This window comes from Littorina saxatilis, linkage group LG9 (genome assembly GCF_037325665.1).
Source record: "Littorina saxatilis isolate snail1 linkage group LG9, US_GU_Lsax_2.0, whole genome shotgun sequence".
Classification (NCBI taxonomy): Eukaryota; Metazoa; Mollusca; class Gastropoda; order Littorinimorpha; family Littorinidae; genus Littorina; species Littorina saxatilis.
The window spans coordinates 17,361,980-17,381,090 of NC_090253.1; the positions used below are offsets into that span (position 1 = coordinate 17,361,980).

General features: G+C 44.7%; 2 protein-coding genes across 3 annotated transcripts in view; one reads left to right on the forward strand and one right to left on the reverse strand.

Annotated features, from left to right (window-relative positions):
• LOC138975477 (GATOR complex protein Iml1-like) overlaps positions 1-8,086 on the forward strand; it is an 89,820-nt gene extending 81,734 nt beyond the window's left edge. For both annotated transcript variants that reach the window (XM_070348170.1, XM_070348171.1), the window contains one exon: positions 4,701-8,086. In XM_070348170.1, the coding sequence (XP_070204271.1) occupies positions 4,701-5,205 (505 nt within the window). In that variant the 3' untranslated portion in view covers positions 5,206-8,086. The remainder of the gene's footprint in view (positions 1-4,700) is intronic.
• Positions 8,087-8,218: 132 nt separating this feature from the next.
• Positions 8,219-18,358, reverse strand: LOC138975498 (meiotic nuclear division protein 1 homolog). Its single transcript, XM_070348202.1, has 6 exons — positions 18,278-18,358; positions 11,853-11,918; positions 10,523-10,696; positions 9,861-9,968; positions 9,348-9,507; positions 8,219-8,602 (listed from the first exon to the last, which is right to left on the reverse strand). The coding sequence occupies exons 1-6, from the start codon at positions 18,278-18,280 to the stop codon at positions 8,496-8,498; spliced, it is 618 nt and encodes a 205-aa protein (XP_070204303.1). The 5' UTR covers positions 18,281-18,358; the 3' UTR covers positions 8,219-8,495.
• Between the last annotated feature and the right edge of the window lie 753 nt (positions 18,359-19,111).

Genomic DNA, 19,111 nt, shown 5'->3' on the forward strand with positions numbered 1-19,111 from the left:
GTCTCGCTTCTCACGGGTTTTCGAAGCCCCAGAACAAACCACACACGCAGTCACAAGCCTCAGACTGCTTCGTCTGGTGGTGGCAAGACTCACAAACAATCCTTTGCTTCTTCGAGTAGGGGTCGCGGTGCTCCGTACCCGAAGAGGGGCCAATCTTTTGGCGCCTCTAGGGGGTCGGGGCGTAAGCCTCACCCCCAATGAAGCTCCCCCGAGCAGGCTATCCCGGTAGCCCCCGCACTGGTTGTAGCGGGCGGCCCGTCCAGGGCCCTCACTTCCTGGCTGCAGCTGGTGGACAGCAAGTGGGTTACTGGGATAGTTCGTTCGGGGTTCCGACTTCTCTGGTCAGGAGAAAAAGCACCTCTGACCAGGATAATCCCGCCATGCAAACCTCCAAGAGATCCAGAGGCGAGAGCCGCAGTTCAAGGAGAGGTTTCAGCCCTTCTTTTGAAAGGGGCGATAGAGGAGGTATTGGACCTTCGGTCCCCGGGGTTTTACGGCAGACTTTTCGTTGTGCCAAAAGCCTCGGGGGCTTGGAGACCGGTGCTGGATCTATCTACTCTGAACAAGTATCTCCGAACTGTGAAGTTCACTATGGAGACGCCGACCTCTGTGCGAGAGGCACTTCGCCCAGGCGATTGGGCGACCTCAGTGGACCTCACAGATGCATACTTTCATGTCTTGATGCATGTAACAGACAGAAAGTGGTTGCGCTTCCGCTGGGGCGAAAAGGCATATCAGTTCAGGGCTCTCCCGTTTGGCCTTTCTCTCGCACCATGGATCTTCACCATCGTGGTGCGACAACTTTGCACTCTGCTGAGAAAGGAGGGCATTCGTCTGCGAGCCTACTTGGACGACTGGCTGATCCTCAATCAGGACAGGGATCTGTGCCATGTTCATACTCGCAAGGTCCTCAGGCAGGCCGCTCAGCTCGGATTCTCCGTAAACCTGGGCAAGTCGGAACTGATTCCATCACAGAATTTCACTTACTTAGGGATGGAGTTCGACACTCTCAGTTGGACTGTCCGCCCGTCTCAGAAGAGGGTGTCCAAGCTTCAAGACTTGCTTCGTGCGCTTCACGGAGAGAATCTGGCCAGTGTACGGGTTTTGACATCGGTACTTGGCCAGATGGAGTCTATGGCTACTCTTATCCCACTGGGCAGGGTGCACAAAAGGCCTTTTCAGGCTGCCCTTCAGTCTCGGTGGGATCAGTCAACCCAGGGTTGGGACACTCAGGTTTCGCTGGAGACCTGGTTTTTCGAGACCACGCAGGTCTGGCTCCTCCCCTGGGTTTTACAGGGAGTTCCGATAGTTTGCCCGTCTCCAGAGAACGAGCTTTTCACCGATGCTTCTCTGATGGGGTGGGGAGCTCACCTGGGGGAGCATGTGGCGTCGGGGGTGTGGGACTTGTCTCAACCTTCACGTCACATCAACGCGCTGGAGTTGGAGGCTGTTTCGTTGGCGCTCCAAGCTTTTCTGCCTTTCGTTCAGAACAGTCATGTCAGACTGCACACCGACAACATGACAGTTGCGGCTTATGTGAACAGGCAGGGCGGAACGAGATCCCGCAGTCTCTCAGACAGGGCGTGCCTCATTCTAAAGTGGTGCGTTTCGCATCACATTCTGCTGTCAGCCATCTTTCTGAAGGGAAGCTTGAACGTCCTGGCGGACGCACTGAGCAGGGGGGACAAGGTGGTCCATTCAGAGTGGACCCTGTCTCATCAGTCCCTGCACCGACTTTGGGTACAGATACAGAAGCCGCAAATCGACTTGTTTGCGACTCGTTATTCAGCGAGGCTTCCTCTGTTTGTTTCCCCCTTCCCGGATCCTCTGGCGTGGGGCGTGAACGCTCTGGAAATGGACTGGTCCAATCTGACAGCTTACGCCTTCCCTCCGTTTTGTCTGTTGGGCAAAGTTCTCAGGAAGGTCGACTTGGAGAGACCAGCGCTGGTTCTGGTTGCCCCATTTTGGCCAAGCCAGCACTGGTTCTCGGACTTGCTGCGACTGGCGGTTCGACCGCCTATCCCCATCGCAGTAAGAAAGGGAGAACTCTTGCAACCCAGGTCAGGCATTCATCACGAGAACCCTCAGGCGTTAAACCTTCACGGTTGGATACTGTCAGAAGCTCTTTGCTTAAGGCAGGGGCCTCTTCGGCCACGGTAGACTTTGTGAATCATGCTCATAGGAAGTCGACCAGTTCGGTCTACTCGTCTCACTGGGCCTCCTGGGTTAAATGGTGTGAGCTGAACAGAGTTAAGCCCTTGGCACCTAGATCTATGCAGGTAGCCAATCATTTGGCTTGGCTAGCAGGGCAGGGGGGGTCAGCATCTTCCCTTCGTGTGCGAAGGTCCGCTATTTCTTCAACGTTACGTCAACTGGGTCATAAGATTTCTCTTGATGGGGTCATCTCCAGCGTTATTAAGGGTGCCTCTCTTAAGGCCGCGCGCGAGAAATCTCCTCTCCCTGCCTGGGATTTGTTACTTGTTTTGCGTTACTTGGCTTCTAACGAGTTCGAACCTATTCATTCAGCCAGTTTGGTTAATCTGACGCGCAAGGCAGTTTTTCTTACTTTGCTTGCTACATCTCGTAGAGGTAGTGAAGTTCATGCCTTTTCCGGCTTAGCTAAGGATATCTCAACCGGAAAAGATGGTTCTATTTCGCTCAAATTCAGGCCAGAGTTTTTAGCTAAAAATCAGAAACCGGGCCATATTTCGCCTGTCATTAACATTCCTGCCTTGAGCAACATTCTTGCTCCTGGAGACCCAGACATCGTTAACTGTCCGGTTAGAACGCTTAGCAGTTACCTGTCTCGAACTCAGTCCATTCGTTCTGAAAGTCAAAAATTGCTTTTCATTTCGCTTAATACGGCAAGGAGTAAAGACATCGCGAAAGTGACTTTAACCAAGTGGGTCTCCACTTTGATCAGGCATGCTTACGCCTGGTGGCATATTCAGTCTGGCGAAGTTAGGGCTGTTCTTCCCATGACTTCAGCAAGGACTCATGAGGCTAGGGCGTGGGCCTCCTCGGTGGCTGTGCTCCGTTCAGGCCGCTTGGCCGAAGTTTTGGAGGCAGCCTATTGGAGATCTGAGGATGTTTTCGTGAACTATTACCTCAGGGACATCTCCTCTCTGCGTCAGGATGGCAGTTTTGCGCTACCTGCCATGGTAGCCGCAGGACAAGTCATTCTTCATTGAATTTTGGTAAGTCCCGCCACCTACAGTAGCAATCTGCTATTTGTGAGTTGGGTAAAGGATGTAATTTAATTTCAAATTTTAGAAATAAATTTTCATTTAATTAATACTTACCCAACTCACAACGTTTATTCCCTCCCACCTCCCCGCTGTGGTTGGTACTGGGGTCTAAAAAAGAGTGAGTTGGGCTTCGTTTCGAATGATAAGATGGCGGCTTATGCGCACGCATACGGAAGGGGCCTCGTTTCCGGGCTGGCTTTGACACCCTTACGGGTCTCTGTCACTCTTTTTTTAGAGGCGCCTTCCTTGTTACCAAGGGGACGCGTACAGCGTTACCAGCACTGAACTAGAGTTAATTGCTATTTGTGAGTTGGGTAAGTATTAATTAAATGAAAATTTATTTCTAAAATTTGAAAATAAAGAAAGAAAGCCATTTTTGAGCGCCTGTTACTCGTAAGCATTTCAGTTATCTCCCTTGTTATATTAGACAGTTGAAACTAGAAGTGATCCATTTGAGAATCATGCGGAACGCAGATCCGAAAACGAAAGCAAACGGACTCGCAGAAACATAATTTTAATGCAATTTTGGTGGTGTTTGGTCCTGTCTTATGGTGTGAAGAGGCTTTTACTATGGTAAGTGTGTGATAGAGGTTGACATGTATTAAATAATGCGATTTTGAGGGGGAAAAACATAAGATTTTTGCGAGCTTGAGAAAAAACGTAAGATTGTGGTCTTACGACACACAACTGGAAAAACATGGAAAAAACGTAAGATTGTGGTCTTACGACACACAACTGGAAAAACATGGAAAAAACGTAAGACTTACGTGCAAATCATAAGGGTTGACATGTAAGTGAATGCATCAGTACGTCCACTGCACAGTCGGCATGTTCGTTCTCGTCCCGGAAGTCAAGTCTTCCCCTCTCCCTCCCCCTCCCCCCGCTCCGGCCCCGAAGTATACCCGTGTGACTTGGAATAATAGGCCGTGAAAGGTAAATATGCGCCGAAATGGCTGCAATTACTGGCCGTATAAAATTTCATCTCACACGGCATCACTGCAGAGCGCCTAGAACTGTACCCACGGAATATGCGCGATATAAGCGTCATTGATTGATTGATTGATTTGAGGTAGTTATGGATGGGCTGGACCTTTCAGTCAAATTACTTCAAAGCGATGTCTCCAGTAATGCTTTTGCTTAATTTATTTATTCGCATTCTGATGTCACTACTTAAGACCCAAGAAGTCTTGAAGCACTTTTTGTTTCAGAACATTGCCGTTTTAACATAGCTTCAACAACAAAAACATCTATGAATAATGTTGTTTGTCTTGAGCAGAATGCCTTCTGTAGAGAGCACATATTTAAACAGGTTTCAAATTGAAGGATCCATAACTGAAAGTAGTCCATGGGTGTTAATATACTACCTTAATTTGTGGGGTCATCAATTTGTGTGACACTAGCTCTGTAATTAAACAAATTTCATTTAAGACATGTGTCTCCATCTGTGTGCAGGTTTGGATTTGTACGGTGCAGTGTGGTCCAGCCCAACACACAGGTTCCGCGTACCTCCATGACCAGAAACGCGGCAGATCTAGACGCCAATGACTACAAGCATCAGTACGTCCACTGCACAGTCGGCATGTTCGTTCTCGTCCCGGAAGTCAAGTCTTCCCCTCTCCCTCCCCCTCCCCCCGCTCCGGCCCCGAAGTATCCTCTCCCGCCTGTGGTGCAGCTCAAGTACCCCCCTTCGCCCACCGCGTCTGCCGCTTATCTGGGCAAGCGGTCGTCGTCAGACCTTCACAAGGACTACATCGCTCGCCAGCATTCCAACATGAAGCACGAGCAGCACCACCGCGTGGGCTTCCTGTGGTCATGGAACTTCATGTCCTCCAAGAGGTGGCGCTCCGGCAACACGGGCAGCGAGGAGTTCCAGGACAAGATGCTGGCCGACTTCCGCAAGTTCTGCGGCGGAAAGGACGGCCGTCTGGAGGAGTTCTTGCAGGACTACATACCCTGAGGATTTAGCAAGGCCTTGTGTTGAATGTGGAGGACTTCGTACCCTGAGGATTTAGCAAGGCTTGGTGTGGGCTGTGGAGGAGTTCTTGCAGGACTTTATACCCTGAGGATTTAGCAAGGCTTGGTGTTGAATGTGGAGGAGTTCTTGCAGGACTTTATACCCTGAGGATTTAGCAAGGCTTGGTGTTGAATGTGGGACTGTAGTGACTGACTGAGCAATACTGTGTGTGATTTGTCTGAATGAGGGACTGTAATGATGCTTACATAGGCATATTGTCTGAATGAGGGACTGTAATGATGCTTACATAGGCATATTGTCTGAATGAGGGAATGTAATGCTTACATAGACATATTGTTTGAATGAGGGAAAGTTATAATGCTTACATAGGCATATTGTCTGAATGAGGGAATGTTATAATGCTTACATAGGCGTATTGTCTGAATGAGGGAATTAATGATGCTTACATGGGCATATTGTCAGAATGAGGGAATGTAATGCTTTAATGGGCATATTGTCTGAATGAGGGAATTATGCTTAAATGGGCATTACTTGTTTGCATGAGGGACTACAGTGATGCTAACAATGTTACATGGGCATATTATTTGAATGACTGGAACGTAATGATGCTTACAGGGGCATATTATTTGAATAACTGGAACATAATGATGCTTACATGGGCATATTATTTGAATAACTGGAACATAATGATGCTTACATGGGCATATTATTTGAATGACTGGAACATAATGATGCTTACAGGGGCATATTATTTGAATGACTGGAACATAATGATGCTTACATGGGCATATTATTTGAATGACTGGAACGTAATGATGCTTACAGGGGCATATTATTTGAATAACTGGAACATAATGATGCTTACATGGGCATATCTGAATGAGGGAACGTTATGCTTACATGGGCATATTGTTTGCATGAGGGTTCGTAATGATGCTTACAAAGGCATATTGTCTGAATGAGGGAATGTAATGACTGATCAATACTTTGTAAATATTGTCTGATTACTGCGTAAGACATGATTGAATGAAGGTCAGGTCAGCTTATGGATTTAATGCACAAGACACCGGCTGCAGTTTTGCTGAATGTTTATGAAATACTGTGTTAGTGTGTGTGAAATATTTTTGTGTGTATCCTCAATAGCAAAAAGAAGTGTCATAATAATTAAGCTGTCATCAAAGTACTCTCTCGATCTTTTATGTCTCAGAACTTGACGAAGCATTTGTAGCTGCCACACAATTTTCTGTGTGTGTATGTGTGTGTGTGAGAGAGACAGAGAGAGAGGGTTTTGGTGAATCCACACAAGCATAAAGAAGTGTCATGATAAGCTGTCTTGAAAAGCACTCTCTTTGTCTTGTATTACCAAGGATTTGGTAAAGCATTTGATGCTACATGTACCACAAGACTTCTTTTTTTTTAAATTTGGTGATCAATTTTCAGTGGCGTGCTTTAGAGCTATTATAGATTCTGAGGATTTCAAATTTGAATTTTGATGGAACTTCATTTAATTTTATGAACTGTTGGATTAGAGGTAACTCCATGAAACTAAAAAGTCAGGAGTAAATCTTCATGAGAAAGATTCCAGTTTCTTTACATGTTTGTCTCGAATACAAAATGTATTTAGTTGCCATGGAACCAAGTTGTGTATATATATATATATGTGTGCCAAGTTGTACACATATAATCCTTGGTTTTTAGGATACATAATGCTCCTGTTATTGGCATTGCTTTCCAATTATTATTATTTTTTAGATGTATCAGAATTTATAGAGTGTGTTTTATTGAAATGTATGACCGCCATGCTGTCTTCAAGTTGTTTTGTACATATTTTACATTTTGATGTGTATGTGTGGAGGTACATGTGCATGTCCTCAAGTCTTTGTTGCTGGAGTGTCTGCTACCCAGTGTTGGAAGCAGCTGTTTGGTGCAAGCATTTTGTTCATTTGATATGCGGAATCCATAACTGTGATATTTCAATTGTATGAGGGCATTTTGAGTAAAGACAAAGCTAGTCAGAATATTCAAATCAAATGTTTTCATACTCTTTTCATCGTTTTGCTTTTGTACAGTGAATGTGATTTTTTTTAGAAAAAGTATGATCACTAATAAATGTAAACATGACAATTTTTCAAGCAAAGGAATTTTTTTGTGAGGCAAAAGTGCATGTTTGTTGTTAAATGTGTACAGTAATTTTGACAGACACCAGTGAAAGAATGATTCTGCTTTATGAGTTGGGAAAACTGATAGCAATTTGTGCCTGTGATGAATGATCAATCCAATAGTTGTGCCAAAGGCCTATATATATGTGCAGAGATAGAAATTAAGTAGTGAAGTGTTTAAATGGATGAGACTGTTAAAAGTTTGATAATTATTTTTATTGTACGTTATTTGTATTGTGGACCAAGATATGACATTTTTACCCAGATCGAAACAGTCAGTGTTCTTCCGAGACCGCACTAGCGGTCGCGGTGAACAATGACTGTCGAGATCTGGGTAAAATGTCATATTTTGGTCAACAATACCAATAACATTTATGGATCGATTGATTTTTGTGAGAATTCCTTTTATTTTTTACAATTGAACGCTGCACAAACATGCACTCTTTCTGAGTTTTTGTTGGACTCCGACGTCACATGGCTCAAAGAAGGGAAATCCAATGGTCAATCGATACATATGGTTTTATCTATCCATCCATGATGATCCATGATAGAAATAACTGATGAAAGTGTGTAAAATGTTTATGTATGTGTGCAATTAGAAACACTAGGACAGAATATGGTGCCTTTGACTGCTGGATGTGAAGAGCTTACATAATTCCAATTTCTTTTTGAGATGTGCAGAAAATGACAACTTCAGCTGAGAAGATGTGTATTTGTTTGGTTTTTATGGGTACACCCTGCATTGCTTGCTGTGGTGTGTGTGTGACTGTGTGTGAGAGAGAAGAAATGTAACATGACAGTGACACACAATTAAAAAAACACCTAAAACTTCATAATAAACACTGTACATGTTTTATTGAATTTCCAACATACGTGGCAAGATACATTTATAAAATGTTTACAGAGCACATCCAAGAAAAACAAGATAACTGTTTAAATAACATCAAAAATGCATTTTACATGCTGTGTAACACTCCTAACAAAGGGTACACTACTTGTCGCAGAAGACCCAGGCATCTTCACTTGCAAATCGCCTACATGCACATGTAGACACAGACACATGCACCAACACAGAGAAGTGCACAGACACACACACACAATTCCAGTCAATTTTCACTCGATGTAATCAAACCCTGATGGAATTTCAAACTGTTTGTCCAGCTTATCCTCTTCAACGTTGAATTTGTTCTTCACCCACGACTTGATTGCAAACACGTTATCTGAAAGAAAATGTGAAAATAATAACATGAAAAGAAGGCAAAAGAGAAAACTTTTTAACACAAACGTCATATAAAATTATAAGGTGCAAGCCTTTTCTGCATGGAACAACGGCTGTGTGCGTGTGTGTGTGTGAGAGGGGTGTGTGTGTGTGTTACAAATCTGCTTGTGCACGTCGGTGTGTGCAAGTTGTGTAACTGTAAGTGTATATATATATATAAACACTTGTATGCATATTAGTGTGCATATATAATGAGCGCTTCTGGGGCGATAACGCGAGACAACTCCTGAGATCTTGCCGCGAGGTGGAGCCAGTTACCAGCCGAAAGAAAAAAGGGGCATAACCTCACCAGAACCAACCACTGTCTGTTTACCGTATAAAATGCACAACTTACACACAAACTGTTACCAAACCAATATGTTATTTGGGACCAATGCAAATTTTTTTCTCTTTCTCGTGTGATCTTGCCGCGAGGTGGCGCCAGTTACCAGCCGAAAGAAAGAGGGGGCATAACCTCACCAGAACCGCCCATTGTGTGCGTGCGTGTGTGTGTACACGTGCGAGCATTCGTGCGTGCCTGTTTATGTGACATTGACGAAAACAAGAGAAAAGGGAATGACTGCCTGTCCGAGCCCGCATGTTACCCTTGTTAATTATTTACCCATTCACACACACACAAGAAGAGCCAAAAATCATGAGTGATTCTGTGAAATAGAGGCTTCGAGTTCAACGTCTCTACTGCCTACCTGTCCATCTGTTTGCAGCTTCAAGAGCAGAACTCGTTTCTCTTTTACTCTGCTCCAAAACCTCCGGGTCACTCTCTCGGTACTTCTCCAGGTCTGCCTCTAGTTGCTGCAATGTGCTGCGTGCTAAGCTCAGCTCTGACAACACCTCCTTCCTCTCATCCTGAAATGTGCCAGCATGTTTACTTTCATAATAATAATACAAGAATTTATAACGAGCACATATCTCTCCACAAGGCGCACTCATACACATTCTTTCGCATTAACAACTCAAGCACACTCATATACACTTACGCATAAATTACATGAAGATGACAAGGCAACAACACAGAGACTTTATAACTTTTCAACATATCAATAAAACTGGGTGCCAAATACAAAATATATGCATACAACTGTGAACTGATAGGCAGCAGCACACAAAACGTCACTGCACAGAATCAAATGTCCCTCATATCTTATAGCGCTCACTGCAAAAATCAATAACAAAAAGAGACCAAAAACACAAAAACTGACTGTATCTTCCTTCCCAGCTTTTGCTTTAGCCAGCTGTGATTCAGTTTCCTTCTTTTTGCTTTCCAGCTCCTTTAGTTTGCTTGAGAGGTCCTGCAGTTTTCCCTTTCTCTGCGATGAGAAAATATCGACATTCAAGAGTCAAACTAAGACTGAAACAGTGACAGATTTTATACAGGACCCTGTAGGTTTATAATCCAATGATTTATGAAGTTGTTATTCATATTTCAAGGAATCCAAAATGTCATTTATAATTGTGTTGGAATTCATGTCTGTATACTAGGTAGTATGCCTTTAAATCAGCAAATAAATCTATTTTCAATGTGTGTTTGGCTGTCATAAAGGCATGTGCCATCACGCTTAATTTGCACATGCAACTACAGTCCAACCTGCCCTTGTCTGCAACAACAACCCTAAATTATACCCGACAAACTTTTATTCAATATAATTCACCTTTCCATGGCGACCACATGTCTACAATGACCCCCTTTTGATCGGTCCCTTGGGTGATGTGTATAGACAGGTTTGACTGTAAGTCAGGGTCAAACCCGGAAACATGCCCCTAATGGTTTTATCGTGAGGGCGTTAAACATTACTTATCATCATCTGAATATCTCAAGCATGTGCTCTATTCAAAAACTTATACATATGAATTATGATCCTACATTTTGGCTGGCTTTGCTGGGAAAAGCCCAGAAGTAGATAGAAGTGCCAATCTTGTCCGTATCCACCATGGCATCGTCCACCAGGCTCTGAACAACTTCTTTCACAGACTGTGCTGTGATTCCTTTCTCTTTCGGTCCCATTCTCTCCAAGTCTTTGAGCTGGAAGAAGTCTTTCTGCAAAGCATAGTTTAGGACACTAGTTAATAATTCATACATCTCACATTATTCGACCTGCTATATGTATAAACATGCACTGAGCAAAGAAGTCATACGAAAAAACCCAGTTCAAACCAGAATAACAAACAAAAGAAATCTGCGAGTAGTTGAAAAATAACATCTGGGGTATGACCAAGATCTGCATGACACTTATATTGTATAATGGGCGGGGATGTAGCTCAGTCGGTAGCGCGCTGGATTTGTATCCAGTTGGCCGCTGTCAGCGTGAGTTTGTCCCCACGTTCGGCGAGAGATTTATTTCTCAGAGTCAACTTTGTGTGCAGACTCTCCTCGGTGTCCGAACACCCCCCGTGTGTACACGCAAGCACAAGACCAAGTGCGCACGAAAAAGATCCTGTAATCCATGTCAGAGTTCGGTGGGTTATAGAAACACGAAAATACCCAGCATGCTTCCTCTGAAAGCGGCGTATGGCTGCCTAAATGGCGGGGTAAAAACGGTCATACACGTAAAATTCCACTCGTGCAAACCACGAGTGCACGTGGGAGTTTCAGCCCACGAACACAGAAGAAGAAGATATAATATAATCAACACCATAGATCTGTATCTTTATTCCTTCTTGGCCAGACCTTTATACTATCCATGTATCCTTCTGACACACAGCCTTCTGGACGCGTACTTCTCAACTTCCAGATTTCTGGCTTCAGGCAAGTCACATGCATCAAGAAGTTATAAAAGAGCATGGCTTTCACTAAGGCCACCAACACACCCTCCTTTAAAACAATTTTTTTTTGAATGAAACCGATGGTTACAGGAGTTAATAAAGTCCTGCATCAGTTCAACTCATTTCACTGGCTACAGCTGGGACTCAAATTAATTCTGTGTGCATGTGTGTGTGTGTGTGTGTGTGTGTGTGTGTGTGTGTGTGTGTGTGTGTGTGTATGTGTGTGTGTGTGTGTTCGTCTGTGTGTGTTCGTCTGTGTGTGTTTGTGTTTGAATGTGTGATCTCTAAAAGTTAGTACTTGTGTGAACAATTCTGTTTCCTTCAAAGTTGCCCAAGCAGCCATGAATCTGCAAGCGCAAAGGTAATACCACACTGATTGTGATTAACAAGAATACAGCTCTAATAACTCATTATAATCTTTTTAAATTTACCTTCTCAAACAAGAGCTCCACCATTCTTGACCTTTTCTCCTCAAGACTGAGTCCCTTTCTCTTTGACTGGAACAGAAGGATATGGCACGATAAATAATCAAATTCATCAGTTGTTAAAGCCCTATGCAGTCCGTCTCAAATGGTTCACAGAACGATTTAAATCTTCTCATGAAAAAAGCAGTTCTAACCTTATTGAACACAATTGCAATAACATTTAATAGCATTAAAATGACACAGTTCGTTTGAATGGCTATCTTGCTCGCGAAAACCACACACCTGTTTTCGTGGTTTATCTAACCCCTGAGCCATCGTGAACCCGTGTGATCCACTTTCCTTTTTTTCACAATTTAATAATCAGTTTGTGATTTCAATGCGACTCGCTGTATCTGCAATAGCACGTTATTGTGTACCTCTGAATCTAAAACGCAACAAACGGCTGCGAGTCACACGAACAGAGCGGTGGCGGTTGACTGTTCAAAGAAACTGACGACATGCAGAACATTCATCTGCTACGAGAACCACGTTTTGCGGGACACACTTCCGCAGTTCCTGGCTATCTTTTTTAAAACTTTCAAAACTTCGAGTTGTACTGATCTTCATCTTGTCTTAATAAAACAAGAAGGGCAAAGCCCATACGACTCACATGCTTGACCTTGACCTTTACATGACCTTGACCTTCAGGGTCAAGGTCAAATAACTAAACCTAGCAATGACATCATACACTAAGAACTGTTTTACACATCCAAGGTCATGCAACACAAAGCTGTTAATTCAAGACATAGGAAGTACAATGGTGCCTATTGGCTCTTTCTACCATGAGATATGGTCACTTTTAGTGGTTCACTACCTTATAAGGGTCAAAGTGACCTTGACCTTGATCATATGTGACCAAATGTGTCTCATGATGAAAGCATAACATGTGCCCCACATAATTTTTAAGTTTGAAACAGTTATCTTCCATAGTTCAGGGTCAAGGTCACTTCAAAATATGTATATGTCGTATCCATTCTGTACAATTTGCGCATTATGTACAATGAGCAGCATATCGTGCTCATTGTATACAATGAGCAACAAGTTTTGCTCATTGTATACAATGAGCAAAACTGTTGCCCATTGTATACAATGAGCAAGACCATAAAGTTGCACATTGTATACAATGTGCACCGAGTGAGCAAGATTGTTGAATGGCGTTGAAGCTACACTGATATATGAATCATAGTGAATGGTTGAATGGAATATGTGAGTAAAGTGTTCAAATAACGATGTTTGTTATGTTTAAGCATTGTTTTAATTCTCATTTCGCTAAAACTATACAGTGCATTAGGAATTTAATTAGCTCTCATTAGCTGACGTTGTTGTTTCTATCTCTTACTTTTAGCATGACATGAAAATGTGAGCGTTATTATGAACGAATGTTATGTGTGTGTGCGTGTGTTGAAACAACATTAATTGTTGTATTTGTTTTTATTGTTTAATTAAAGGGGCAGTCAACAGGTTGCTGTCGTTTCATGTTTTCGGGCCAAAAAGAGATTGCTTACTCTTTACTCTTTACTCTAGGTAAATGTAACAAAAAATATTTTTAAAAAAGAAAAGATTTTGAATATTTTTTTTGACAAAAAAATTGTTTTGGATTTTTCGTTCCATTCTTTTTCTTATCACATGCACGCCAGTTCAAAACGCCGAAAGCAAAACAAAAAAAAACGCATGCATATTGGTCAAATTTGAAGCGAGTTACGGCCGTTTTAAAATTAAAAATATGACGTCATTCTACTTCCACTACAAAGTTAAATGTTATTTCCAGCCAAACTAACAGCGCTATCGATGTGCGGTTTCACTAAAGTGGTTCCTATGCATCAAAGAATTTTTTAAAACAAAGTTGTTTTTAGCTGTTTTCTGCCCCTTTAATTTACAATAATTAAATTCTTAATACACTGTTTAGTTTTAGCGAAATGAGAATTAAAACAATGCTTAAACATAATAAACATCGTTATTTGAACACTTTACCATTCACTATGATTCATATATCAGTGTAGCTTGAACGTCATTCAACAATCTTGCTCACTCGGTGCACATTGTATACAATGTGCAACTTTATGGTCTTGCTCATTGTATACAATGGGCAACAGTTTTGCTCATTGTATACAATGAGCAAAACTTGTTGCTCATTGTATACAATGAGCACGATATGCTGCTCATTGTACATAATGCGCAAATTGTACAGAATGGATACGACATATACAATCCAACTTTGAAGAGCTCCTGTGACCTTGACCTTGAAGCAAGGTAAACCAAACTGGTATCAAAAGATGGGGCTTACTTTGCCCTATATATCATATATAGGTGAGGTATTGAATCTCAAAAACTTCAGAGAAAATGGGAAAAATGGGAAAAATAGCTGTTTTTTAGACAACATTTATGGCCCCTGCGACCTTGACCTTGAAGCAAGGTCAAGATGCTATGTATGTTTTTTGGGGCCTTGTCATCATACACCATCTTGCCAAATTTGGTACTGATAGACTGAATAGTGTCCAAGAAATATCCAACGTTAAAGTTTTTCGGGACTCCCTGTGAGACCCAGGGAAGAAGCCAGACCTGCGTGGTCTCGAAAAACCAGTCTCCCAGAGAAATCTGGGTGTCCCACCCCTGGGTTGACTGATCCCACCGGGCCTGAAGAGCTGCCTGAAACGGCCTCTTGTGTACCCTGCCCAGTGGGACAAGAGTAGCCATAGACTCCATCTGGCCAAGTACTGATGTCAGAACCCGTACACTGGCCAGATTCTCTCCGTGAAGCGCACGGAGCAAGTCTTGAAGTTTGGCCACCCTCTTCTGAGACGGGCGGACCGACCAACTGAGCGTATCGAACTCCATCCCCAAGTAAGTGAACGTCTGGGATGGAACCAGTTCTGATTTGCCCAGGTTCACAGAGAACCCGAGCTGGGCAGCCTGACTGAGCACCATGCGAGTATGGACGTGGCACAACTCTCTGTCCTGATGTAGGATCAGCCAATCGTCCAAATAAGCTCGCAGACGCACGCCCTCCTTGCGCACAAGAGCGCAGAGCTGACGCACCACGATGGTAAATATCCAAGGCGCGAGAGATAGGCCGAACGGCAGTGCCCTGAACTGGTAGGCCTTGGCTCCCCAGCGGAAGCGCAACCACTTCCTGTCCGTCACGTGCATCAAGACGTGGAAGTATGCGTCCGTAAGGTCCACTGAGGTAGCCCAATCGCCCGGACGAAGCGCCTCTCGCACAGAGGCCGGCGTCTCCATAGTGAACTTCACCGTTCGGAGATACATGTTCAGAGTTGACAGGTCGAGAACTGGTCTCCAAGCCCCCGAGGCTTTCGGTACAACAAACAGTCTGCCGTAAAACCCCGGGGACCGTAAGTCCAAGACCTCTTCTATCGCCCCTTTCGAGAGAAGGGCTGACACCTCCCCTTGCACCGCGGCTCTCGCCTCCGGATCCCTGGGGGGTTTGCAGAGCGGGATTATCCTGGTCAGAGGTGCTTTTTCCCCTGACCAGAGAAGCCTGAACCCCGAACGAACGATCCCGGTAACCCACTTGCTGTCCACTAGCTGCAGCCAGGAAGAGAGGGCCCTGGACGGGCCGCCCGCCACAACCAGTGCGGGGGCTACCGGGAAGGCCTGTTCGGGGGAGTTTCATTGGGGGTGGGGCTTGCGCCCCGACCCCCTAGAACCACCAAAGGACTGACCCCTCTTAGGGTAGGGCGCACCGCGACCTCTACCCCCTGAAGAGAACGACTGTTTCTGAGCCTTACCGCCACCACCAGACGAGGATGTCTGAGGTTTGGCCGTAGACTGCGACTGAGTCCGTGACTGAGACTGAAACTGAGGTTTGCCCTGAGCCTTAGGCAAACCTTGAAAAGCAATGCGGGCTATAGCGAGATCCCTCGCGTCCGCTGTCTCCTTCTGGAGAGCATCCAAAGAGGCCTGACCCAACAACGATCCCTCTAAAAACGGGGACACTTTCAAGGCCTCAATCGTGGACTTATCAGAAATCCTCGATCCCGACAAAAACGCCGACCTCCTTGAGTGCACTGCATGTGCGTAAAGGTTGGCTGAAACCGACATCTGTTCCCTTGTAACCTTGGCCAAAGTGGCCAGAAGGGTAGACACGTCAAGCGCCGAAGCGTCGAACCTGAATTCAAAGGGGTCCAGTGAGGTCGCAATCGACCTCGAAAGAGACCGTTGCAGAGACTCTGACACTGACGTCAGCTCAAGCAACGACCTCCCTGCATCTTCAAGACCCACCATCGAAGCCTCGGTACACGGAAGCGGAGTGCAAGAACCGTAACCGACTTCACGCAGCGAAGCAAGCTCAGGCGTCACCGGCAACACAGCCGTTGGTAACGCGAAATGCCCAATCAGCTTAACAGGCCGGGGAACAAGCTTCAACTTCTGAATACCAGAAACAGCTCGATCCCCCGCCTTGGCCAACCACGGGAGAACATCTTCAGGTGCATCACCACGTTGCGACAACAACGGCACATCCGGTCCGTTCCTTCCCTTGAAAACCTTTGCCATAACATAGGCAACCGAGGACGATTCTTTAAACCGGAACTGACCAGAATCATTCTTGGCAGACCGGAAATCGTCAAAAGCCGACCTGGGTGGCAGAAGTCTCTCCTTGCTTCTCACCACCCCTTCCGGAAAGTATTTGGAGGCCGTCTCCGCTGCCATAGCCACCGCGCTCGACAGCTTCGACGGCAGGTTGAGAAGGGTGTCATCCACGGCCGTGGCATTGCCCTCCTCCAACCCTCCTTCCTGGTCGCTATCACAACCAGGTGGGTCAACGCCAGAGAAACTTGCAAAGTCCTCGGAGTCACACCCACCATCCGTCCCGCGGGACGGATATCGAACCGGCATACCCGACACTGAATCAGAGGTATATGCAGAGTTCAAACGATTCACAGGGCTCCCTACAACTGCCGGACGGACGCGATGCCATTGTCCAGAAATTGCAGGAGAGCTTTCACCACGCAAGTGGCTTACTTTATCCTGTGACCGCAAACCCTCGTCACCAGAGAACCTGGTAACTTGAGGGCTAGACATACCTTTAGAGCGCACCGGCCCATGCACAAGGGACACCAGCCGACCATCACCGTGCTGCGACGCATGCACTTCCGCCCGAACCACGGTAGGAGCAGCCACAGCAGAAGCCGCAGCAGAAGCTGAAGCAAAACCGGAAGTGGACGGAGTCGGTGAAGACCTGACTCTACCCAACGAAGATGCATCAACGACGCCAGCCGGAAGTGCGCGAATCTCAGCTTTCGTCGCCGACAAATCGGCCGCCAAAGTAGAAACCTGTGTACTCAAAGTCAAAAGCAAAGACGCAATATCGGCGGGAGACACACCTGAATCACCAGGAGCCCCCGACGAAACAACCGGTTTAACAACATCTTTATCCTTATCACTACGTGTGACTTTGTCCTTCTTCCCGGACAAAATGGCGGACGAAGGCTTGTCAACAACAACATCAACATCACATCCTACATTTCCCGGTTCTATCTGAGAAGTGGCGGAAATTCCATCACTCTTTCTTCTAGACGAAGAACTTCTCTTAGAGGAAGAAGAACTAGCAGCCGGAGAAGCTGAAGCAGCAGCCTGTCTCGAATTAGTCCTATTTTTGGCGCACTCCGCCATGTCAAAACGAACTCACAAAAAATTTTCGAACTGAAAAATTTTACAAGTTCACAACGTGCGACAGAAACGTCGCCAGAGTTACATAAAACAAGAAATCTCTCACCCAAAAACAGCCAGGGTATTGACAAAGCTCGGCGGCAGACCAAGGGGCGAAGTCAATGTCAGGAAACAAAGACCAAGGCTGAACACAGCCGGAGCGTACAACAAAACGCGACCAGACACGTCGCTCGCTGAGAGTGGAATGATAAGATGGCGGCGTATGCGCACGCATACGGATGTCTGACTGTTGATAGTCGGGCATTATGGGATGGATCACTTTCTTTTTTAGAGTGGTCTCCCTTGGTTGCCAAGGGGACGCGTACAGCGTTACCAGCACTGAACTAGAGTTAATTGCTATTTGTGAGTTGGGTATGGATATGTAATTTAATGTGCCTTTAATTTGTTTAAATATATATGCCAATATGGTACTGCTGTTCACTGAGTCAGTTACCATTATATGTACGTTTTCTTTTTCATGCTGACACAATAAACAAATCACACACACTCTCTATCTCTGTTTCTCTCTGCATTTGAACACTGATTCGACTGAATAAAGGAGTTCGACCCCGCCCAAGTCCGCCGCATGTTAGTTTCCCAGCAACATTTTGCCTGCTAATTTGCCAACTGCCTCGCGAGTGCATAGTAACACATTCATTGAGATCGGTAGTCCTTGTAAAATTCTTCCATCCCTTTAAACAAAAACGTCCCGGAGTTGTACATACCATGTTTACAACACTTTGCGAAGCTTGATCAAACGAACTTGCGAATCAGCTTTCAACTTAGCGCCATTCCAGTTTCAAGCTAACTTGCTAAACTAGAGAACCATATGGGAATGACACATTTTGAGAATAATTGTTCTTTTTTTCACAATTTGCTTGCACGGGCTGCCTATTTCTCTGTCAACAGCTTATCTATGTAGTGTGGTGCATATGCAATAAAGATGTGTCTGTAATTTGTGTCAGTGCACATGTACTCATCTCCTCTTCTTTTGCATCCCTCAAAACTTGATCATTGACAGCTCTACATTTTGCTTGATAAGTTATAGTCCTGACCACAATGTTCTCCTAAGTATGTATTTGAACAGGAAATATCTATTCTTTTTGCAGGTGCGTGTGTGTGTGTGTGTGTGTGTTTCAGATAGGAGAGGCATAGGATAATTATTGCTATATCTGTTTGTTGTAGTTTAAAGATAAAGCTTGTTGTGCAAAAGATGATAACAGGTTAATGTGCTATCAATCTTTTGTTGTTGTGAGAAATGCATGAAAATGAAACTTCACTAGTACATGTCCATGTTTTCGCACCCACCCACCCACACACACACACACACACACACACACACACACACACACAAACACACAAACACACACACAGGTAGCTAACAAACAAAACAATGGAATATATGCATAGCTCATTTCATCTGCATCTGTTTCACATATACATGTATTCACTGATACATGTACATTTACATACTGTGCAAACCATACACAGACATTCTGTTTCGCTTAAAATCATTTTGCAGTCCCTTGATCAAAAGAAGTCAGACACATGAATCGATC